The 26,336-nt window shown below is 38.5% G+C and overlaps 1 protein-coding gene across 3 annotated transcripts in view; it reads right to left on the minus strand.

The window, feature by feature from the left end:
- LOC138700841 (uncharacterized) overlaps positions 1-26,336 on the minus strand; it is an 80,884-nt gene that overhangs the window by 37,337 nt on the left and 17,211 nt on the right. For 2 of the 3 annotated variants that reach the window (XM_069827188.1, XM_069827185.1), the window contains exons 2-6: positions 13,625-13,692; positions 12,551-12,740; positions 11,619-11,685; positions 9,687-9,793; positions 1,831-9,611 (exon numbers count right to left, since the gene is read on the minus strand). In XM_069827188.1, the coding sequence (XP_069683289.1) occupies positions 1,831-9,611; positions 9,687-9,793; positions 11,619-11,685; positions 12,551-12,740; positions 13,625-13,655 (8,176 nt within the window). In that variant the 5' untranslated portion in view covers positions 13,656-13,692. The remainder of the gene's footprint in view (positions 1-1,830; positions 9,612-9,686; positions 9,794-11,618; positions 11,686-12,550; positions 12,741-13,624; positions 13,693-26,336) is intronic. The other variant, XM_069827189.1, reaches the window with a different exon arrangement.

Here is a 26,336-nt window from a genome sequence, read left to right on the forward strand (position 1 = left end):
CCCTTGAGTTTTAACAGATGAAATATCACTGGTGCTAATATCGAAATCACGTTTATGCACACTACACATTGCTTCATATTTATTGCTACTGGTCCATGCCACATTTTCCAGTTCTTTGTCTCATTTTGAAGCCAATTATTATTAAAACCGCACTTTTCAGGCATCTTTAGGATTTCTGAATTGAACCTCTTTCCAATACCATATACTCTCTACATAGGTAAACATCAGTTCACGTTCTCATATCTGAAACAAAACTGATATTAGTAATGGTCCTACAAAAAAAATTGTAGAAACCCTATTCAGTCAAGTCCTCTAGACAGAATTTATCACTGGGGAAAATCACATAGTGCCACAAGAGAAATGTCAGTGAATGCATATACTATCTACTTACCTGCATTTAATTTTTCTTCTTCATTCATTATGCTGATGACAAATATTATCATGACCTGAAAACCAATTTCATGACTTTCATGACTGACCCCTCAAAATCTTTACTTTTTCCATCACATTCATGACTCTCATAACCAGGATTACCTGTTAAAAATAATTGTACTGTGCTCAAATATATATTATCCTTTTATTACTAAAATCTAACTTAATAAAACTGGACTATGTAGTTGACAACAGCTTCAAAATGTACATTTTATTGAAGAAAAATATAACAATATATTGCTATTCTAAATCAACAATATGTATAGTTGGTCATGCAACAATGCAAGGTAAAATTATGTAATAATAGCTATAAAATATGTGACCAATCTTAGAAATGTCAAAGCACTGTCACTGCAGCTTTTAATTCGTACAGTGAGTCTCTAATGCACTGCCTCAGCCAAAGTGGGGATTCTCCCATGTTAAAGGGAAAAACAGAGTTACTTGTTTCATAAAGCCCTTAATTGCAATCTCTGCAACAAATTTCCATTCACATGTCGAAAATCAGCTGTAATATTTCTAATTTCTAATCTAATGTTTTCTTGCAGATCAAGTAATGTTGGCGAATTATTTGAATAAATCTTAGATTTTATGTATCCCCGAAAAAAACTAACTACTGGGGGGGGGGGGGGTGTAAGAGTAGGTGACCTTGCTGGCCAGACTTGTTACTGATAATTCTCTCCCCAAAGACCCTTCCCAATTCTTGTAAGGACATACCCACTGAGTCCTACTGAAACCAGACAGTTTTTCTTTCCCAGTCAATTGCAGAATGAATCCAGGTAACAAAATTGTATTTATGTAGACATCACTGGTAACGGTTTGCTTCACAATCATGGCACACCAGTCACCCAATTTCTGTGGATAAACAGGGACTTTCCACCATACACACAGACTGGAGAAATCAATTACAAAAATGTATTTTTAAGGCTTGTCATATTCACTTGCGTCTTGTACGGTTGCTCTCACTGCTGTGCCTGGTTTCCCGAGCTAGGCGATTTAAAGATTGTTCAAATCCGGCACTTACTTAATTTAATTTCTTTTCAGTAAGAATGAAAGGCCTATCAGATTTTCATTTATTTAGAATGGAACCTGTTTCTTCGAACTTCTCTAATAATGTACAAATTGTGGTTCTATTAGGGACATTTTCACATGGGAACTCATGCTGAAACAAATATTTTCATATAGAACGATATCTATAATACTTCTTTGCTCTAAGATATGCATATTCACACATTCAAAATACGATTATCAACGTGTGTAACTGATTGCATGCCAGCCAATGGCTTACTTGTTTGCCACAACAGCAAATGAATCACCCTGAGTTCAGCAAGGGCTACAAGCAATGCATCACTTTAGAGACTCCTAACTCAGACAACAGATGGATGGCTCTAAACAGCTTACCTGATTCTTGAATATCTGATCCTCCTATCATTGCTGGTGTTGGTGCTGGCTCATCAGGTGGTTTGGGAACAGAAAGGAGATCTCCACTTAGTCTCCGCAAACGAATGAAATTCCTGGGAGCAACAGGCTTGGGTTCAGATTCAGGTACCATACAGTTGCTGTCCAAGTTATTTTCGCCCACTGCACAGTTGCTGTCCAAGTTCTTTTCTGCTACTACATGGTTGCTGTCCAAGTTCTTTTCTGCTACTGCACAGTTGCTGTCCAAGTTCTTTTCTCCCACTGCACAATTACTCTCCAAGGTCTTTTCTGCTACTACTACATGGTTGCTGTCCAAGTTCTTTTCTGCTACTTCCATAGTCACTGCCTTGTCCAACAGTTCCACTTCAGGCGCATCACTATTTTCAGCACTGGGTGGAGTAACAAGATGGTGCTTGACTAGATGATGCAAAGCAAAGACCAGTTTGCAGTGTTTCGCATTTGTTATAACAGAGCCATCACATGCTTTGCATGTTCCATCCCAACGGCTAACTTTGTGCGTCTCCACATGAGCTGCAAAGAGTGTGCGATTTGTCGATGCAAAGATGCAGCCTCGAACATAGCAGGAGTACAGCAGACCGTCGCTGAAGCACCGCACCTCTAGAGGACCGACACGCACAGATGAAAGTGACTTCTCACCTCCCATACTGCTAACACCACGCAGTAGGCTCTTGTTTCCGAGAGAAATCAGTGGAGGAGGTTTGCCAATTGTGCTGGCTGATATCTCCTTCACACCAGCGTCCTCATTCGTCTCTGAAGAGCTTTCTTTATTTGTTTCATCATCTTCCACCTCCATGGCAACATCACCCTCACTACGAGCTCCTTCTATGACACTTGAAGCATTAACTTTATCAAGCTCTGTCTTGGTGACAAACTTAGAGGCAAGACGCTCAATGATGTTAAACATTCTGCTTGATGACTTTGCTGATGGAGTTTCCTTCAACACAGAGATGCTCTCATTCAACGAGACCTCTGGACTATGGGGTTCAGATTCGTCATTGTCATCAGCTTCAAACTCATAGCTCAGGTCAGAAGAGGACTCATCTGCATCATCGTCATCACCATTCCTGCTCTGGGACCGAGTTACCCTGCGTTCAATCATGTCACCAGGTAGCTTATTCTGCTTCCCAAGCTTGTTTGGTGATACATCACAAGCAGCAGCATCCTCAGCTCGCATCAAGTTCTGCACTGCCTGTGCAGCCTCTATGGCTCGCTTTTCATCTATCAGTGTATCAGATGTCTTTTCTATATTGTTCTCTTCTTCAGACACAAGAGGCTCTTTGTTTTGCAATTTACTGTTCTCTTCTGTCACTGTGGTATCTGCAGATTTGTTGCTCTTGACAGTTTTCAGCTTGTCAGACAATTTGTCCAATAATGAGTTACGGTCTGATTGAAGAAACTTAGAATGAGTAACCTTCAAATCTTTTGCTATTTGCTCCATTTTTTTCAATCTTTCTTCCTGAATGACAGTATTCTCTTTCTCTAAATCATCTAGACATATGAATGCTTTCAGGCATTTCTCTTTTGAGATGTCCTCTACTACTGATTCTTCTTTTGAGGTTTCCTCTGTTACTGATTTTTCTTTTGAGGTGTCCTCTGCTAGTGCTCTTTCTTTTGAGATGTCCTCTGCTAGTGATTTTTCTTTTGAGATGTCCTCTGCTAGTGATTTTTCTTTTATGATATCCTCTGCTACTGATTTTTCTTCTAAGGTGTCCTCTGCTACTGATTTTTCTTTTGAGATATCCTGTGCTAGTGATTTTTCTTTTGAGATGTCCTCTGCTAGTGATTTTTCTTTTGAGATGTCCTCTGTTACTGATATCTCTGGTATTGCAATAGTAGGCAACGAAGAATTCTTATCACTGTTAATTTTGTTTTCTTCCAGTTGCTCGTCTTCCACAGACATTGGTGGTTGATCTGGTAAACTGCTAATCGATAATTCCATACTCAGGTTTGTATTTGTATTAGTGCTAAATTCCTCCTTAGATTTGACTTCCAATGGTGACTTCAGCAATGAATCACCATTCTTCTCAACAACTGGTGCCTGTGGAAGAGACGTTTCTACCACCTTAGGTTCGGAACTCTTAGATTCAACATCACAAGCTGTCACTTCAGAACTGATCTCCTGAACACCTAAGTCTTCCTTCACTTCAGTGTTGTCTGAAGATCTGGTTGACCTGCACAGGTTGATGCAGATGGCCTTGGCCTCTGTGGTGTGTACTGCAGACACATGCTTGACAATATTCTCCTTCTTCAACTGCACGTAATTGCATAATGAACAGATGTATCCAAGGACGAATCTGGCATTATTAGCTGGGCCTGGATCCAGAATATCGATACTAACACTCTCAATTCCCCTGAACTCAGAATGGTGATTGTAGAAGTGACCCTTCACAGCATGCCTCACAGAAGCTCTGTAAGAGCACTTTCCACATTGGAATCTGTACTCCCCAGTATGGGAACTCATGTGCTCATAGAAGTTCATGGGAAATATAGCAATATGATTACAGATTCGACATATGAACTCACCTGCTTGCTTCTTCGTTCTCTTGCCACTCTTTCCATTTTCCTCTCTTTCCTCATCCACATTCTCTGCATACCTATTTTCCTCGGCATCACAAATTGCTTTTGCAGCTTCCTCTTCAGTTAAGCGTGAAATAAGAACTTCAGAGTCAGGATGCGCACTTTTATAATGGGACACGATCCCTTTGCACTGCGTGGGACACAGCTTGCACGGATACTTGCCACTACCGTCCAAGACATACTGCTTGTCATGTAACATCTTCCACTTCTCTATTTCGGCTGCCTTTCTATCTGAATCTGTGTCACAGGTCGTAACATCTTCCGGTTTCTTTACAAAAGGGTAAAAACTTTCTTGCACAACAGGTGCCTTAATTTCAGTCATTCCATCTTCTTGATTCGACTTACTTTTACTTTCACTTGTTTCTGACACAATTTCTTCATTCACACTTGTTTCTTCCTCCTCTTTGTTAGAACTTAATTCCTTGCCTTCATTTTCGATTACCGACACTTCAATATTCACGTCCTTCTTGGGCTCAACTTCACTTTCCTCTACTTCCACCTTACTTTCACATGTAACATTGTTAAGAACATCTTTTGCTTTGAGATTAGTCTTTTTCTTACTTTGGTTTATGATACCTAGCTGCCACCTTGCTTTCTTTTTCTTGACCTTCTTCTGTACTCCTGACTGTCTCACAAGATTGAGCATAAGTCTGGCATTCTTCTTCTTTGCAACAGGAACTTTATTCTCTTCAGATTTGACAAGAGAATCATGGTCATTTTGTTTATCAACATCTCCAGTTAAAGTTTTTTCTTTGTCTGTTACACAATTCCCAGAATCCGATATGTCTACAGAATCACTCTCAGGTAGTTGTTCTTCCTTCTTGTCAACGCCCATCACAAGCTTGTTGATAATGTCATCAATTTTCTTTCCTAGGAGTTTCGAACCTTTTCTAACACCTCTCCTCTGGAATGTGAATCCAGCGCAAACTTGTGTGCTGGCCCAATCTGTCTGTTGGGGTACATAGAAGCTGGCAACAGACGAATGGTCAGAGACTATACTCTCCACGTCAGTTGATACCTCCTCATTCCTGTCCCTTTTAGAGCACTTTTTCCCGCCCCTCCTCGATGTAGAACCACGTCCTTTTCCTCGGGGAGCGGTTTTGCTCTTCACTCTTGATTTGGGTGCAATTTTAACTCTGGACTTGGTGCTGCTTGCAGGAGACGATGTCCTGTCTCCTGTCAGAAATTCCTCTTCAGATGAACTGTCTTCAAAGTAATTGCTAAGAGTCTTTGAGGATGTAACATCAAGCTTGGAGATGTCCGCCTTTTCAAGGATCACTCTTGGAAAACGAGTGCGTCTCCCACGCTCTGTAGAAGGAAAGTCATTTTCCTCGACCCCTTCTTGCAAACCCAACTTGGGTCTAGTTCTCCTGCCATAATAGAAGTCAAGCTGCTCTTCCATATCCTTGGCCTCCCTTGTGGTTTCATCAGCAGAATTGTCTTCACTTTCTATAACATATCCTTTCCATTTTGATTTCTCATATCTTTTTCGAGGTTTTGTAGTGGGAGAAGTAGGAATGTCTCCAGTTTCATCAACACCTTTATTTTTTGTTTCACTTATACTTTTTTCCAATTCTTTATTTGAAATATCCTCCATGTCTTTCTCAGTTTTGCCCTCTATTTCCTTTGGTCTTAATTTCCCCTTTTGTTTTTCTCTTTTTCCTAACTTTCCTTTTCCAGATTTCTTAGAGCGTTTCTTACCAACAGATGAGCAATCTGACTCTTCTGCTGTAGTTGAGATTTCGTCTTCAGTTTTCTTAACAGGCAACTTTGACACTTCATCTGCAGCCATTCCTGGTGTAGTCTCCTTTAATAGCCGACACATTCTGTGCCCAGTTGCAGTCACAACACCTTCGCAAATAAACATCTCCCTAATGTCCTCCTGCAAGAGTTCTAGAGCTGAACGTCTCTTTGCATACTTTTTCACGGGCTTTGAGCTGCCATCAGCAGTGGTGTTCTCTTCCTCCTTCTCTTCTGTTTTATCCTCAAATTTATCTTTCTTATCTTTCTTGTTTAATGTTTTAGATGACTTGTCCTCAGTCACACTTTCTGCTCTCTTTAACTTCACTGCAAGTGACTCACTATCTGTGCTATGATCGTCATCAGACACAATTATCTTCCGACTCTTCAATTTCTTACCCCTACCAATAGGTTCATCATCTTTCAAATGTTTCCCTTTACCTTCATCCTTATCCAACCTCTTTTGTTCCTCATTTCCTTTAGAAGAATCATCCAAGTCTGAGTCTGAATCTGACTCCAATATTCTTCGTATTCTCTTCAGCTTCTTTCCCCGAAGACTCTCTCCTAACATCTCTAGCAGCTTGGCTTGTTCACTGATAAACTTCTTACCTTCCCCAGATTCAAAGGATTTTCTTATCAGACCCTCGATCCACTCTTGCGTGAATTCCTCCTTTGTCCTGGACTCTGGACTTACTTTCTCACCTTTGCTATCCAAATTCTTTTCTGCATTTTCATCTATATCGCTCCTCTCTACTGCAGCAGACTCAGCACTCATACCCTGATCTGAAACTTCTTCATTTAGTGGAATTCCAGTCCGAGTGTCTGCTTTCTGACTTGGCTCGTCTTTTTCTTTGGCATCATCACTGAGATCTGAGGAAGAGGGTGGGGACTTTGTCTTTTCAGGTGGAGGAGGGGAAGGTCGTTTTATTTTTGGTATTCTAAACTTTTGAAGACCGTAACCCTTTCCTGTCTTTGGAACAGCAGCACAGCCATACAGACTATCAAGTGGAGAGACCAATTCCTTTTCTTTTTCTTTTTCCTTTTCCTTTTCTTTTGATTTACTAGGATCTGGTGATCTCCTTCTCCTACTGGACTCGTGTTTTCTCGAATCTGAATCTCTCCTCCTTTCACTTCGCTCATTCGAGCTTCTTCTGATCGTAGCTTGCCCAGAACTAGAGGTGCTCCTTGAACCAGAGCTCCTCTTATCTCTACTGTCTCTGTTTTGTGAGGTGCCATCCCCCTTCCCCGACTCTTCTACACTCCTTCTCCTGGGATCTCTGTCAGAAAGATTGTTTCCACTCCGCGCTCCCGCTGCTACTCGAAGGGGTGCAGCACTAGATAGTGGCAATCGACTGGAGAAATGAGAATTAGACAAGCGAGGATCACTATGTTGAACTGGCCTTCCAGACACAGGGTAACTTCCAGAGACACCACTCCTGAAGGAGGAGGCTGGTGACTGCCAGGAAGGAAACTGGTCGAGCAGTGGGCGTGGAGCCTGTCCTTGGAACTGCGAGAATTCGTGTTGTGAGGAGTGAGCTCCAAATCTGTGAGATGCAAAATTCTCACCTGGATGCACAAAACTGCCTTCAGGAGTTCTTGGGGAATTATGTGATAGAACTCCATAACATGGTGTTCCAGCCCATCTTGTGGTAGGAGACTGCAAAAGTTGCGCTTGTCCTGCGTGAAATGCAGCTGGGTGCGAGGTCTGATACACATTAGGAGCAGGCCGCACATATTGGTCATGAGGTGAGTGTGGCAATGTTCCATTCCTATAGCTCTCAATATGCAGATGTCTGGAAGAAGCTAGTCTAGGATCTTGAACAATGGAATGTGAGGGACCTTGATTCTCTCTGGCGCACCTAGGGTCATGGCTGACATTGCGAGGAAGCATTCTTGGATCAGCTGCTACTTCAGGAGTCGGCAGAAGTGTTCTACGTTCCTCAGGTCTTGGGCCATTGTACGTGGGACTAAAAAGAACAGTTCCTCTCTGCGAACTCCCTCCCACTCCAAGGGATGGATCAGGCTGTGATGCAAAATGAGGAGTACTGGATTGGGGCGAGGTGAACAAAGATTGGTTGAAATCGTTGGGGGAGGACAACGGTGACTGTATCATATTCACAGTTTCAAGGATGTCTTTTGGTGGGGAAGGAAGGTCACGAAGATTTGCCTCCACAATTTTTTGTAGCTGTTCTTTACTTAAACTAGACAATATACCACTACTTTCCTTTTTTAGCTGAGATTTTTCTTGTGAAGAATCCGTGTTATTTGAGTTAGAATCCTCATATCTCAAGTCCAGATTTGAACCTGTCCTCAACCGCGGATCTTTCTTCTCTCCTAAAGGTGAAGGCTGTATGTCTTCCCACGGTGGAGGAGGGTTATGAAAAGCTTCTTCTCTCCTGGGACTGAAAGTCGCTCGTCTTCTTGGATCTGTTGGTTTCCTATCCACGGAGTCTAACTTCAATGTCCTGTCCTTCACATTTTCGACATCTCCATTTTCATCTTTATCCTTCTGTTTTCTCCGATCTTCCTCACTTCCTTTGTCTTTATTTTCTCTGAATCCAGAATCTGCCTTCCCCGAAGTGGGTGATTTGTCTTTCTTCAGTAAGTCTAACCTATTTTTAACAGGGGATCTGAGTTTGTCGTCCTTCTGCATCAGAGTCCTTAGAGCACCCCCTGTGCTAACCCCAACTCTATGCATCTGCTGTATCTCTTGCTCCAGCTTGGCTCGCAAGCTCTTGTGTGAAGGCCCGTCTTTTTTCCCTGGCTCTCCATAATCTTTCCTGTTTGTGTCCTCAAGGAGCTCCTCTATGTCTGCATCAGACAGTGGTTTTGAACCAGCTGCTGGAGGGTGTTTCAATACGTTGTATAATGACGGAATCTTTGGAAGGGGCTTCTTCGTTGGAGAAGAGCCACCAGTAGGCGAGTGCAGGCTAAGAGGCACTCTATTCATACTTGTTGGACTCAAAGAAGGTCTACCAGGAGCCACAGTCCCAAGTCGTTCTCCAGAAAATTCAGGTGGCCGAACAGAGCGTGCTGGTGGTTTAAAATCATTCCAGCCAGCGTAAGACTCGTCTTGCTTGTATGGCCTCAAGAACCTCTCCTTCGTAGCAATGTCTCTGGAACTAAAATGATCTTCGTCACAGCTTCGGAGATCCAACCGACCCCCAGAAGTGTCTGTAGATGAAGAGGGCAACTGCTGCTGTCCTATCACCTTCTTCAGTCTCTCACGGCTCTGCTCGAGCACTTCCAGGGCCCTGCTGCGCGGAGGTGCCTCCGTGCTAGATGTTGTGGAATGTGCCTCGTCTGTACCAGTGGATGATGTCACACTCTTACTGCTGGTGCGGGCTGCTGCTAGCTTCAATGTCTTCATTATACATGACACTGGCGTGTCTTTGTCTGTTGATGAAGTCACAACCTGCTGATCACTATAAAAAAAAGAACTTTCATTAGACACATCGCACATTATCACGACACAGCAGTCACAATGAACTCACACATACTTTTTATCTTCTACAGCGGCAGGAGTCTGGTTTTCTTTGGGTTCATTGTTGCCGACCTTTCCTGTTACTTGCTTCTGTGTTGTGGGCTTCTTTTGTGCAGTAGGTACCTATAAGAACATCATGTGCGAATTAGGATTGCAGCAGCTAACATACAGTTACAAACTTAAAGAATAGAATGACTGATGCTGATATTAATAAGCAGTTTTCAAAAACTAAACACAATATTTCGAAGTTAATTTACATACATGATTATACAATATATCCAGTCGATATTTTCACTTCATTATAGACCAATCTGCAGATGCAATACTGCAAAATGTAGGCTAATGTAATGTTCGCATGTACAAGACTGTCTCAAGAATTTCTTTCTGTAAATGATTACTTTAACAATATTCACAAAGCAATGCTTTCACTCATCTCACTGTCATTATATACATTTGTCGGAAATATCAATCTTCTATTTGGAGTCGAAAAACTCCTGAAAGATGTTTCTGACTTTATAAATATGTTAAATCCCATAAACAGAAACACATCACATTCACAACTTGCACTACAAGCTAGACGAGGCAGCTCTTCTATCCCTTTTCATTTCTGGAATTTTTGCCAGTCAATTTTTGATTGAATGTTCACCAACGACTTTATAGCAGGAGTCATTAGAACCTACATGACTGAAGAAGGCACTTTTCTCCATCAACAAAGTCACAAATGTCCACCACAACAGGATTATTTTATAATGCGTCTTGAACAGCTTGCAATCTTCATGAGTTGCAAAATCTCTTGCTAGGATTCGTCGTAATAGGAGTAACAGTGATGACAACCTCTGAAAGATGGAAAGAGTAGTACAAATTGTACATCTACCTTGGCTCCCCACAGTATTTCCTATTCATATATAAGTAAGGACAATTCGGGATGGGTGAGAGGGATTGTAGCTACAACAGTGCTCACATCATGTTTCTAAGTGTGCTCTTTCATTTCCTACATCTGAGTATGTATCTATACTAGTCATTTATCCGATTTTATGCAGCGTATTCAAGCTACGTTATATACTTTTGTTGATTAAAGCTGAATAGCATATTGTTGGCGAAGTGCTTCACCACAAGGCACCCATTCGTTCACTTTTCTTGCAAGGACTGTGTAGGAAGATCCATTTTTCATTACACACCATAATTAACGTCCAAGATTAATAAAATTGCCTACAGGCTTTTCTAGCTGCTTCAAGACATTAACTCATTGCTTGGCCTATGTTTCAGTCGATTCACACAATACCAAGTTTGTGGAGATTAGACATGACTTCGTTATTAAAAACTCCAATTCTTGCTGACAATTCGTACACAGATGTTGTTGGTATGTGACTGTTCTTCCAGCTCGATGACTACAGCTCCATTTTCTATAACTTACAATCATTCTGAGTGAGGTTCACCTTCAAGCTTCTCGTGTCCATTTTATTGCTGAATCAGTTTAATTCTGACCACTCCTTCATCCTCCACTTCAAACATGTCTTCAGTTTCTGACTTCACATAAAGAATCTTTTGAAAATAAATCAGAACCAATCCAAGTGTTTGATTTTGTCATTGGACATACTCAATGAGAGATTACAAATAATACACAAAATGTATCACAAATGTGTAATGTACATGCAGTTATTAAACTGTGATTTAAAACAATGGATACACATAAATTATGCATTGCCCAGCAACTCATTTACCATGATTACAACATTTATGGAAAAAGTGGAGTTTTTATGTGTGTGTGTGTGTTTTTTTTTATGCCAGATTATGAATAAAACATTATTCTATATATAAAATGAAAACACTCTATCCTACAGAGGTCAAATGATTACTCCATGGAATTATTCAGATATAAGGCAATTAAATTTTGAAATTCTTGAAATACTGCAAACAGATAAATTCTGTAATTAAGATCTATATCTACCTTCTCCACTTTGTTGTGTAACTTCTGAAGGACATCTTCACACTTTTTCAGAGTCTCTATCTTCAACCTGAAAACAGAATACACCACCATCACATTATCTGTGATAATCCACAATCTGAGTAATGAAACAGGGAGTATATGCAACATTTCCACAGCCACTTCATAAATTCTCTAAGCTGATGCAAACATTCGTCCCTCCTGCTTGGTGTATTATTCTCCCTTCTACTTAAAGGAAATCTGATTATGTTGTTGTTGTTGTTTTCTAATGCCAGGCGTTTGACAAAAAGTCATTTGACCTCTTGCACTCCAATATTTTTCAAAGATATTGTCATGGTTAGCCACTGACACACAGATTTTCAGGTGTTCTGAATCCATTTCTTGATTTGAGGAAATTCGATTATACAGTAGAGCATCGATTATCCAAATACCAATCAACCAAAACATCGGTTAACCGAAAGCATTCCAGTTGGCAAAGTTTCACTAGCGCTCTAAGCGAGATTTAGTGGGGGGGGGGGGGGGAGATTAGCTCTGAAGCAAAAAAAAATTTTTTTAACTTCTTTTCCTAAACTGTAGGCCTACTTTAATGGCCATTTTGAACTTTTCAAACTAGGCTAGTCAGTTCTCTGTGTTATTTCTAAGACGTGTGATACAAAATATGTACTGTATGTAGAGTTTTGTGTTTAATATCAGTGTTTCTTTGTTTCATACTGTTCCTATGACACCGGTACAATCTGTTTTTGTAAATGATTGGTTATCCGAACACCCCTGTCCCCAATTGTTTCGGGTAACCGATGCTCTACTGTAGTAATGAACAGGGCTCAATATAAAACTTATTGGATTTTGTAGTAAAAGAATCATGAATACTATATCTACACCCTCTATATAATCTATTTATTTCCATATGACAGCATGCATGTAATCAGCACACATACTTCTTCTTTGTGTTTGACAGGATGCCACGCAAGCTCTTCATCTTCTGTAGCTGTGCTTCCCTTGACTTGTCACCAGAGCGCTCCAAACGCTGGATCATCATCTCCAGAAATGGAATGTATTTCTGCATCTCCTGGAACTTCCGGTCATACTCATCTGGTGTATCTGCCCCAGTACTTGTTGCGTCCTCTTCTGCAAACATGTGACAGACAAAAGTAAGAGTCTGATAATAAAATATCCTCTCATTTTTAACAACAAATTAATCTACGCTTTATTAATTAGGAATCTGACACAAAATAAGATATCAACTTAAAATGCAAATGTTTTTGTTTCTACAACATAATTACGCAAGAGACTTCATTTCTTTGCCCAACATATCTCCTAAAGAGTCCATACTGATAAACCCTCTCTTGGTGCTCAGACAGGACACGAGTGATGGACTTTCATTGGGATACGAACCTAGTAAATTCACATTCAATATAGTCTCACTTTGCCTAGGGACCAAAATTTCAAGGAGGACAAGCAGCATTCCTCATTGCATCTTGTATAGAAGGGACTGATATTCAATCATCTTTTCATTCCCACTCAAGCTCTCCCAGGTGGCATTCAGACTTTTATTTAACAAAATCCAAAACCATTTCGTCATGTTTGTAATTAATTCTTTTGAGGGAAAGGAAGAGTGCGAGATCATAGTTTAACTGCATCCCCCTCCCTACAGAACTACTGGCATCAGCCTGTCACTGGAGGGGAGAGATTCTTCACGGTCTGTGCCAGCCCGGGGACCCCCCCCTCTTGCCACGACTCTATCCCAAGCAACCCATCTCACTCAAGTTGCCCTTTATTCACTGCTCGTTATACACTTAACTTGATGCCCATACTATAGGATGCAATACAGCATACCTTTCAATTTGTACAAAACTGTGCTGAAGACAAAAACTTAACATCAGTATAATAAAAGCCAGGTCATAAATAAGCGCAATGAAGGCCGATATGACATCTGCATTTAGTTTAAAAAAAAAAAAAATACACATCTCACGGTTTTGTAAATCTCGAGCTTCATTCCTACACCAACTTACCCATTTCATTTTCCTTCTTCTCTGCTGCCATTTTATAAAGTCACCTGGCTTCGTTGTCTGTTGTGAATCTGAAACAATTGTAAATCAAAATGACAATTTAATAAAACTAAAGACTAGAACTCATTTAAATCAAGACAGTCCTGTTTTGCTGCTTGTTAAACATTGATACAAATTATTTTTACATTAGTCTCATTTTATGGACATGGGTAGGTAAAGGCACCCCTACACACATGAGTGAACGTGGAAGTAGAGGTGCATGCTTTCATGACTAGAACCACACTCCGGCACCTTTTGCCTCTGGGAAAGACCCGGTACTCATTTGACAGGAGGCTGAATGGACATCAACCAGGGCCGTTCTGGAAGTTTTGATAACGAAAAAAATTTCGCCACCTGGGAATGAACCCAGCACATTCCAGTTGTAGCTAGCTGCTCTACCAGCTGAGCTAATAGGCACAAACTGATATTACAAATTTACACAACTATACATAAACAATATTCAAATCTGATGCACACAACCCAAATCAACTGGTAAAAATGTTACATTCCCATTTGAACATTATACACAAGCTGAGTCAGGACCTCTACCACGAACTCTGATGAAACAACCCAAGTTCCCTGATGTTGATGAAAAGGAGGTTTTAGTGACATTTACAAATGAAATTAATTACTCATTTATTTCTTCAAGTATCCTTGCAGACAGGTACAGAATGTAAATAAAGCTTTCAGGTATAACTCCCTTCCCTGTAAAGTTGATTTGAATAATTTCGAGGGAAAAATTGTTCCGGGGCCGGGCATCGAACCCTGGGCCTTTGGTTAAACGTTTAAACGACCAGTTCCGAAGATGACCGAAAATAGGTCGAAACATGTTAACAAGGTACGTTAATAATATTTAACACAAGAAAGTTCTTATACATATTCCGAAGGTTTATTTATTTAGTTATTATTATTTTGAAGCAGACTTAATGCCACTATGTATGTCAGTTAAATGGCCGCCGCAGCTTTGTTGGGTTGCGCGTATACGGGTCTTCCAATTATCAATAACAAACATAAGCCAGGCTCAATTTCACGAGTAACGCACGTGATATTGTGGTCATTAACTGTTTCTGGCTTGTTGGCATAAACCCGTTATTTAACATAATTCCATACGAAGTAATCCAGCGGCGTTAAATCACATGATCTCGGGTGCCAGTTAACATCACCACCACGCGAAATGATGAAGTCTGAACTTTTCCCTCAAAAGGTCGACTGTTTCGTGAGCAGTGTGACACATGGCGCCATTCTGCTGAAACGAGACGTTTCTGAGATCCATACCTTCCTCAATTATTGAGGCCAAACATAGCCCGGTATCATAGACACACTGCACACTTTACGTAATGCACGGACTGCTTGGCGAACGGATGATTTTTTTATAATAAATTTTAATTATTTCTACGCATTGTGAAATGGTGTAATGTTCCATGATTATTTGTCAATAACAACTGTAAGCATGAGAAAAATATGACTGCTATAGCTTTATAAACACGGCAGCTGTTATATGTTAAAAGTAAGACACTCTTATTGAAAGACTCTTTATTATAAACAATAATTACTGTCCGTTTCTTCTGAATCTTCGTCTAATGACAATTACTGGAAGTATTATAGTCCCCATTCCTTTTTATCTCCGAATCCCTTAAGGAAGAAAACGTTAGCATGCTTATAAAATGTTGATTCAAAAGGATTGGGATATCAGACAGTATTACAACTATGTCAGAAATGTCTTCGTGCTCTTTACGTGAACACGCTCACTCATTACGCCCACCGACTCTTAAGCAACTGACTCGGATTGTCGTAGAAAATAAATATTCACAGACGAAACTGCTTGTTCATAAAATTAAATGCATTATGTACATATTATTTTATCATATCAACACTAATCTCAAATGTTCTGTAAATCAAACACGACGCTTAGTCCTTGGCACTGTCCCCGTCCTTCCCAGTTTGTCCAGACAGATTCAGCGAGTGCTTCTGACACAAAGGGATTATCCGCGTACATAATGCTAAAGTAATAAGGCATCCGCTGCAGAAATTACTTCCTATAGGTTAACAACTGCCAAAACTCCGCTGTAAGTTACTAAATCTTACCGCTGGAGTCTTCCTCCATTAATCTGAACCATTGTCGCTACGATTGACAAATCATCTGATGCATCACTGTTATCACTTAAACTTCTAACGAAATTATTCTGTCAGTTTCGCTGTCTAATACATTAGCACTACAAAAAATTTAGTTATTTTTAACGTGATCAACACATTGTCTTTTCCATATTCTGCGAAAAGGCGGGGACGGTAAATGAGATTTTTGTTACAAAAATCCAATTGAAAAGACTGGAAACGACTGATTAAACATTTTAGTCTGGCCCTTAAGTAAACGAAACCAATCAAAACAATAGATGCTTATTTTTTTAGCACTGTTGGATTTTGAAAGTAATGTTTATGTACTCCGCGCTACGTGAGCAGTCAGCCATACGTGGGCACAATTTTCGGTTACGTGAGGCACTCGATTTGAAATAGTTTGTTTACTAGGAGAGGAGACTGCAGAGTAGGATGGGAAATATAAACTGCTGTGACCTGCGTCACCTTATCGTAATCGCTAAGGCGGTCAGTGGCGAATTATTAGGAAAGCGCTTGGTTAACGTGAGAGACTCGAAACTTTCATTCAATTTGGAAAATTAATTCGCCAGCTTTAATCATAAACCTCTTTACTATTTCTCCATCATTGAACTGATTTAAATCACAGGCGAGAAATTGCGTAACTAGCCAATAATATTCCATCACGCTGTCTACGTTATTTTCTTGAATATTCTGGCATTTCTCAGGATTACTTAATAGATTTGCACGTTCTCGACCTAAAATAATTTCAGAAAATCATATTTCGTTTTCTACGCACATTTGATATATATATATATATATATATATATATATATATATATATATATAATAAATTTCTTTTGGAAATAATACGTACAAAAAACATTTAATTCCTCGTACTTTTTAATGCAGCGTGTTTAAGGTATAATGTCGTATTTAATATACTATGCAAATGTTAAGATCATAAATTTTCTACGGAATAGTACGAAAAATAACATTTAATTTGTCTTACCTTCTAATTCAGCATGTTCTTTATGACATAAGGAGTAATGTCGTTGTATATTAAATTTATTACTGCCTAATAGGATTTTCGAGCATATCATACATCTATGTTCTTCTCTTCATAATGGCAAAAAAAAAAAAAAACTCTTCCTCCCATTTCTCATGAAATAATCGTTTTCTAATGCGTACACACTGCTTTGATAATGCCATTATGCCACCAATGATATTGCTTATGAAACTGATATAGAACCTGCCCACACCTAGGAGCTACGTGAGGGAGGAACGGGGACTGTGAAGATGTCACTCAGAGCGATAAGCTCTGTGAAGGTCAGTGAGGCACGATGCCCATGTAGTCAGACAAACGTAACAAGTGATATCTCGTTGACTCATTCTATTAACATCGGGTTTTATTCAACAAAGTATAATGTATTTAGACAATTCCATACACTGCCACTTATCTTTTCAAGAAAAAAAAAAAGTTATCGTTGATTGATTTTCCACTTCAAAAACATATTTTTTCCCACACTACAGTAGTATAAAACAAACCTCAATTAAGAAGTTTTACATTTGTTATATTGCGGCGACTCAAACATCTTAAAACTCTGCAAACAATAGGCCTACTCTTCAACATGCTTTTTTCCTTATTAGCATCCGACTACTATCCTTTGAGTTATTATTAAGTATAAAAAATGCAAAAATATTCTACTTCATTTTTTTGCATTTTTTATACTCAATAATAACTCAAAGGATAATAGTCGGATGCTAATAAGGAAAAACGCATGTTGAAGAGTATTGTTTGCAGATTTTTAACTTCACTTTCGATCCCAGGTGGTGACAGGATTTTTTTCTAGTTGCCAAACTTTCAGAACGGCCCCGAGGTTCGCTCAGCCTCCTACAAAATTGAGTACCGGGTCTTTCCGGGGGATAAAAGGCGGTCAGAGCGTTATGCCGACCACACCACCTCATTCTAGTGCCGAGGTCATGAAAAGCATGGGGCTCTACCTCCATGCCCCCCAAGTGTCTTCATGGCATGTTACGGGGATACATTTACTCTTTTTATTCCACTTTATTGGAAGTCTACGTGAGTAACGCCTTCTCCCGTTATAGGTTGACAATTAGGAAGAAGGTGAATAGTATATTACGACACTCTTTAAGATTCACGGATGCACAGACCAACGGAGTTTTGTAAGTTGTTCCCCTATAGTTATTGAATTGCTGTAAGTTTGTAGGAAAAAATCTGTAAGAAGGATGTCCACGTAATCAATTTAACAAAAAAAATTGTAATAATAGTCGTTTTATTATATCTAAGTATTGCATAAAAAGTATCGTGTGAAACGGGTACCACAGTATTTGCATGATATTATTTCTGCTACAAACAAGGCATCTGTTTCTCAAAACTTACACATCAACAACTACCACTGACAGTTTTAACATACGAAGGCAGGGTAGTTCCTGCTGCTTGTCCAATCTGAACGATAAGCGACCAACTCTGCCGTGGCTTACTGGACTTCTTTCAATCTTCGCAATTACCGATTTTGATGAGGGAGAGATGCAGCCCTCACATTCGAAACATGGCGTTATTTTATTTTCTACAAATTTACGTTCGGTCCCTGTTTCACTTTCGTCTCAATGAAGACAAAATTAAGAATTTCTGTAGTTCTACTCTCAAAAGTTTAGTTGATTGTCTGCAAACCTCGGATCTCTATGTGCGGGTAGAAGCCTATGTTCCCCTTCTTCCAGAAGAAGAATTCTGGCTGGACTGATCACACGATTTAAATTTAACAAGCGGGCAGCTCACGACCTCAGTCCCTACAGATCACAAAGGCTTAAACCGGACCTATGAGCACTGTTACTACTTACATCTAAAGATGGCCGATATTTCACAAACCGATATTTTGTCACAGGTATTTTTTTGTCACAGATAAACCTGTGACTGATGACGCGAAATATCTGTGACAAAATATCGCTATCGAAATCTGCTCCGTATTCAGTACTCTGTGACTGATATTTTCTCCTCTACGTCGTAGGTTTGCGCGTACGTATGATACAATAACAGCAATCGGGCGGTAGTTTCTCCATCTTATTATAAGTGATGTGATTACACGATTTAAATAATAACGCCATTGGTTACCAGTACTTATTCTTGTGTAAAATCCTGTCTAAACAACTGTTTTGTTTTGTAATTATTTTCCAATGTTTTTCCGAATACTTACGTTTCATTAATTTTTATTCTATGACTCAATATTATAATGTTAATACACGATTTAAAATAATTTATCGATTATATTATATACAATAAAAAGGATCAATTTTGAAAACGATTAGGATAATCATATAACCTCAATTTCTCCATACCCAACTACATTTTAAAATGATCAACTAGTTCAATATCTAGAATATAACATCTTGGTGCACGATGTTAACTTCTGACATGTTACTGTTCAGTAAGGTAAGTAAGTATTTATTTGTTAATGGTACATGTACATTATTTATTTGTTGGATTTTCCCATATAAATCACTAATGTGTGGCGTGCATAGAGAAATCGTATTCACATTTCACTGCTCTTCAATATTTCCTGCTAATTTTTATCGGTGTGACAAAATATCGGTGTAATTCATGCATATTGTGCTTACGTATCGATATAAAATATCGGTGTGACAAAATCACCGATAAAAATCACAGATATTTAATTGTCACAGTCACAGTTGTCACAGATACTTGAAAATATCGTTTAAGCTCATCTCTACTTACATCAAAGTCTGTCGTTACACGCCCAATCTCTTAGCTCACGCTTAACAATGAGCGCCATTCTGCGCGCCAACTGGTCGATCGTCGCGCCGGCCGTGTGCAGAGAAGGGCGCGAACAGACAGGTGGGTGATTCCACAGTTCATTTCCTTGTGAGAGCAGAATTTGTCTTTGGATCGTGGTTTGTAATTACTTCACTTATTCTATGGTGAGCTAAAATCACCGTCAGCACTTTGCTTCACCGCATGTAGCTGCTCTTCCTGTACGAAGTGGCTCACTTAATGTTAAATGCATTTGAAGCATTATTATCGTCATCATCATCATCCACAGTAAACATGACAACAATGTGTCAATTTGCTGCGATTTCTGCTATTCACAGTTTAAATTTAACACAATAATCTATTTTCAAAGGCATATTGGTTCCGTTAAGTTCAATGTTAATTGAAAAATGAGTTCTATTCAGTCAATACTTAACATAAAACACAATAAAACATGTTATAACATTTACACAGATTTAAAAACAAACGTTTTCGCCAATTTTGATTGGCATCTTCAGGTCGTGTAGGTCGAATGGGACATGTTATAAAAAGTGAACACTTCGTATATGACGTTAAAAACCAAAGTTACAACTGTAATATCACTTAAAAACAGAGAATAGAATATAGCAAAAAGCCTCCACGATGTGTGTGGAATCACTGTGTTGACAGAGGCGTGTGTGAACCAAGGAAACAGCAAAACTCTTCTGTCATTGCAGATACAGTTTTCAAGATAGATTTGAAGATGCTACGAACAGGTCGGTCGTGTGGCCGTTATGGAGAGCAGGAAAAATCAAAAGATGGAAGAACGTCTTGAAATCCATGAGGACGGCGACACGACTGATCTTTACATTAAGTGGTAGCGTATTTTTCAATTAAGAATAATCTATGACTTTTGTTTCACTGACTCGTCGTGGCTACAATGAAAGTTGGTTCCTGACGCTTCCTGATCTTCATTCTTGACTTCAGTATAACATCCACTGTGGGTAAAGTTTGAGCAACACTCTCGTAAAGATTTCGTGTATTGTCCGACATGGTGAACCAATGTCGTCAGACTCAAAATCGCTCGTCATACTGATAACTTCAGAACCGGAACCCATAATTGTTTGCTTGTGGCAACGAAGGGACATAACACTCAACACTACTAGAATCAGAGATCGATAACAATGTACCCATGCGCTATCAATCGAGTCCAAACATGCGCCCCACACGATAAAATCTTTCTGATCCAATAGTGCAACCGTTCCGAAACAAAATCTCAATTAGTATTTTATTAATTACTGTATGTTGCCTTGTATCTATGAAAGAACACTTTTTACTTACGATACTGAAGCCAGAAAAATTGCATTCTTGGTCTCTGACAACGGAAACAATTCTTATCCATAAATCTACACTGGCCATAGGGCCACCAGGTCACAAATACACAAGCAGTGAAATGACAACAGATCTGAAATTAAATAACCATCAAGCTCGCAGCGTTCGAACGTCTGGTTTATTTGCAATTTTCTAAATAACTGTAATGCAATGTGTATGAAATTTAAATATTTGAAACAATGACGAACTTCACATTTAATCTGCTAATAATCGTGATTTAATACTATCGCACAACTTGTGCGCGTTTCCGTTTATACATTATAATACTATTGGTGTAATATGAATAATGATCGACAATCCACAGTTACAAATACATCTTCACGATACCAACAATCAGCTTTATAATTTTAAATATTAAGCTCGTTCTCATAGAAGTTGTCACGTAGCATTTTCAGTTGTTTGCTTTAATATTTTCAAATCTTACTGTTACAATTTTGTGCTACACGTGTTTATCATTGCAGGAGAAAGAAATTTGAGGAACAGTCAGTTATTGGGTGACAACGTATAAGATCGGTTAGCAAGAATGCCTAAATTCAGTGAACTATTGCAAAGTAAACTTCATGCTTACGTTAGTGAATTTGGTGCCCATGTGTTTTCAACCGATGGAACAGTTTTGTTATGTAAGATTTGTGAGAAGACAGTTAATCACGAAAAAAAAGTATTTTATAAGTTAACATGTGTCACCTACGAAGTAAATATGTGAGTTATGTTGATTTTTTAAGAGTATTATTGCCTTCTTTGCCTGCCTGTTTTATCTGTTAGAAATGCCTAAACATCTGGACTATAATAATAATAATAATAATAATAATAATAATAATAATAATAATAATACTTTCTAGCGACATGAGAAATTCTTTAGGTGACAATTTAATTCCTGATAAACGTGCACATTACAATCAATATTTGTGTGTCTAATTCTCCACGAACTTAGGCTGTCCTCGCAGCAGGCCGCTCCCCCTACGTGATCCCTATACCATTCCACGGCCCCTCAACCCCGGTCCCAGGAGTTACCACGAGCCGGTGGGGAGCCCACGGTGCGTAGCGTTACCACCAACAATGATTACCATTTACCACACATCCACGGGGCTCAAGTCCGACGGCAAACCGCAGCCGATTCTACATCAGCAAGCCCGAAACTTACGAAAGAAACAGAGTTGATGATGAAGAGGGGAAGTGTAATTATTAGGGAGCGGATTTTTATGTGCTAAAAATTTAAATATATATTAATTTTTTATGTGCTAAAAAGTACGAAAATATTTGCTAAAAATAAAAAAAATATATATACATATATTTTTAAATATGATAAAAATACCTTAGGCCTACTTAGCTTGAAAAAAAATGTTACTAGGTACTCACCAATCACACTTGAGTATAAGTTGCTAGTAGTTGTCAGAGAATTGCAGTGAACAACAAAGGTCATTTCCAAATTCTCCATCACAAATGCATGCCCATTATCTCTGAACAACGACTTATACTGTGAAAACGATCTTTCCACATCACAGGACGTCAGACGTGCATATTTAAAGAGAGGAATGTCACAAACACCTAACCGTCAATTTCACCTACAGGCACATCCTCCAATACTTGAGCAACTTTACACATTTTTTTATATCCACTGTTTTGCCGTGAATCCACACGTGAAGCAGCGGCAATGTGCTTGTTTCCAGACAAATTTTAGGTTACCTGAGAGCTCTGATCTGCACTTACTGATTTACCACATGGTTGGCAAAATAACACTTTTCCGTCGGCAGTAAAAATGTTTTTAAATTCATCTACATATTGCTGTAGACGCGATCTTAAACTCGATTTGATTGTAGGCATCTTAAGAGGCTAATATACACACGTCTTAACGTACAAAAATGTTTCTAGCTACTGAGTGACAATGTCGGAGAAAAGCTTCCTATAGCGACGCCACCACGTCTACACTACGCAGCTTATGCTTATGGTCCGATAACGGGGAATAACAACAGTATGTATTTCCTCACTTCATAGGCATGAACGAGAGATTTGTTTAAATTAAATAATGTTTATACCCGAGCTCTTATACGTTGTGTTTCACAAACAAAGCGGGAATGAAATCATCTTCAGCAACAATGAACATTCCTAATTATGTGTTGCAAAATCTCTCCTTCTTGTCCATGTTAATTTATTCTCATATAACAACATTGATATGCTGCCTAGCAGTTCTCAGAACTTGAGGAGATACTGTTACAAAAATGGATCACGGATACACCACACAGACCATAGAAACACGAAGCAACCAAGAATTCTTAAAAAGATAACGTATTTCTGAGTGATATAATTGATTTAGTTTTAAAATATTTAAAGTTCTTGTAAAAAAAATATTTTAGTAAATAAACTCCAACATTTATGTGTTTATAATAGATTTCCTGAAAATATGTATTTACATAATTTTTTTGTGAAAATGTGTTTTTATGTGAAATAAAATTCGGGTTTTAAACTTGACATTCGGAATTTTTAACTTTGTTAATTGTGTTTTATCACACGCAAGAAAACTATTTAATTACATAGGAATCCGCTCCTTAGTCATTATGATGGTGAAATGAGTCCGAGGTCCAACGCCGAAAGTTACTCAAATTCTGCTTCCATTGGTTGACGGAAAACATCGAAAAAACTCAACCAGATAACTTGCCCCAACCAGATTTGAACCCGGGCCTGTTCGTTTCACGGTCAGACATGCTAACCGTTACTCCATGGCGGTGAACTATATTTGTGTATCATTATTATTATTATTATTATTATTATTATTATTATTACTAGCCGTACCCGTGCGCTCCGCTGCACCCGTTAGAAATAAATATGAAGTAATTGCATAATTAAAATAGGACATTTGATCCAGGGAACATTCGTGTTCGATAGAAGAATAAATCGTTTAATATGTTACTTAATTTAAATTGCATCCAAATAATTAAAATCCGATCATTTTGGTCCAGAGACCACTCATTGGTGCAATGACAATTCCTTTAACATGTTTCTAATTTTTATTACATGCAACCATAGTTTAATGAACATTGACATCATTTAGATTTAATGCGTATACTTTATTTTACTTGTTATAGGTTTCCATTGAATTATGGTAATAACTTAATTTTAACCCTTGTTTTCTACGTATTCAGTAAATGGCCCACTATGGTTCTGAACCCTTCAAGTAACTTAAATTATATTATATAATATTACATTACATATATATTATATTATATTAAGATCAGAAGTTATTGTAATAACATTATAGCATTATGTCCATCTAGAGAAACTACACTTTCCAATGGTGAAATAATAATTAATTATACAAATCTGTTAATTTAGCTTCCGATATTACTTCATACAAACACAAACATTCTCTGTAGGCTATCTTTCATAGCTTTCGATTGTTGCTGTCCAAGGCCCCTTATAGACGAAGTCACTTGTTTTTTATTTCATTATACGGCCTTAGATGGCAGTTATTTTAATTTTAAAACTCATTTGTCTTATTAAATATCAGTCCTATCAAAATTTTTCAAGGAATAAAACTTATCGCAAATTATTTTTAAAGAAACTTTTGTTATGTAACATTTTTCACAAAAATCAATAATAAGCGAGATATTTCGATTTATTTAATTCAGGCCCCCTTATAACCCCCCTTTTAAATAATGTATTTTTAATGCCATATAGCCTAAAATCTAAGTTACAACGAACATAATTTATATTCCAGTTTTCATCGAAATCCGTTCATCCATTATCTAGTGAAAAGGTAACAAACATAGACAGACAGACAGACAGACATACAAAAAAAAAAAAAAAAAAAAAAAAAAAAAAAAAAAAAAAAAAAAAAAAAAAAGCAAGCGATTTTCGGTTTCAGGGTGGTTAATTACATATGTTAGGACCAATTATTTTTGGAAAATCGAAAATTACCAGAAAAATTTCGGCTACAGATCTATTATTAGTATAGATTATTATTATTATTATTATTATTATTATTATTAGTAGTAGTAGTAGTAGTAGTAGTAGTAGTAGTAGTAGTACAGGGACATCATTTTATTTTTACTTCAATTTTTATTGTACCTGAGTTTTTTAATGTACTTCACTCCCACCCCTTCTACTAAGGAAGTTCCAACTCCACACAGAACCAAGACCGCAGATAGTAAGCAGTACTGAGTTACTGAGTATAGTACGTTCCAGAAATATGTTCGCGTTTTCCAGTGACGAAAGAGCTTTCAATATTGAATCATATTTTCGCACAGGTACTGTCCGTTTGCCTACGTCGCATCCCGATTTCCCCCACCTGCTTCTGCTCGCCCCTCTGTAAAAGCTGGGCTGTCTTAGCTCTTTTCTGAAAACATTAATTTCTCTTAGGAATTGGACGTTTACGTAATATTATACAGCTGTTTAATTTAACTTAAATAAAAGGGCCTCGTTAAGTAATTAACTGTCACGTGATTTCCTCCCTTTCTACAATCCTGCGGCATAACCACTTGGACGGACAGTAGATAGCATGTCTGAGTAATTTTATATTTTCGGGTCGGGCAGAAGTGAAGATTGAATTCACAGTACGTAGAGTAGGTACAGAATTATTTCAACATGAGTTACTAGTACGAAGGACGAAACTGGCAATTGGAATTAGATGCAATAGTCTATAGTGCGATAATATGCACAAAAGAACTGAAGCCTGTATCGAAATGAACGGCCACCATTTTCAAAATTGTATTTAAATATTCATATTATGATTATTTTTCAATTTAACTTCTTTCTCTATATTGTACGCTAATGTGCTGTAGACAGTATACACTGCATAATGAATACGTTCGCATGGATAACTCACTTCGTGAGTAAAAACACTTATTCTTAATACAGTACTGTACATGATTAAAGAAAAACCTAATGAAAATTATCAAACTCAAAATCGCGATATTTCCTAGTTTACGTAAATGGATGAACTACTTTTCTTCCTTCCTACACCTAGTAGAGTGATTTGTGTTTTACGCCAGTATCATGGAACTCCAGTCTTGGAGGGGGGAGCAAGCGGTATTTCCGGTTCTCTAAAGGTATAGACAGGTTAATATTAAAAATGTTAGTAAAAATAAAATGATGTCCCTGTAGTAGTAGTAGTAGTAGCAGCAGCAGCAGCGTAGCCACTAACTACAGCTCAGACATTTTCATTCTCGCAATCCTCGAATTGAAACGACCTTGTGCGGGGAGTTCAATGCCGTAGCCTTCAGCAGTTTGAATCCGTACCCGTCATTATCATCACAATCATCCAGGGCGAAAAGCGACTTGAAAATACTTCAGCGCATTCGTGGAACCCCAATAATTGCGTAGAACGTTTAGGTGGTTTTAGATGACCATTTAAATGTTCCACAGGGGGAGCGGGGCACATGCTGGGAGATGTTGGCCGTACGGCGAGCGGACGAGTTCACAAGCCATCGTCCCAAT

This window comes from Periplaneta americana, chromosome 6, assembly GCF_040183065.1.
Source record: "Periplaneta americana isolate PAMFEO1 chromosome 6, P.americana_PAMFEO1_priV1, whole genome shotgun sequence".
Lineage (NCBI taxonomy): Eukaryota > Metazoa > Arthropoda > Insecta > Blattodea > Blattidae > Periplaneta > Periplaneta americana.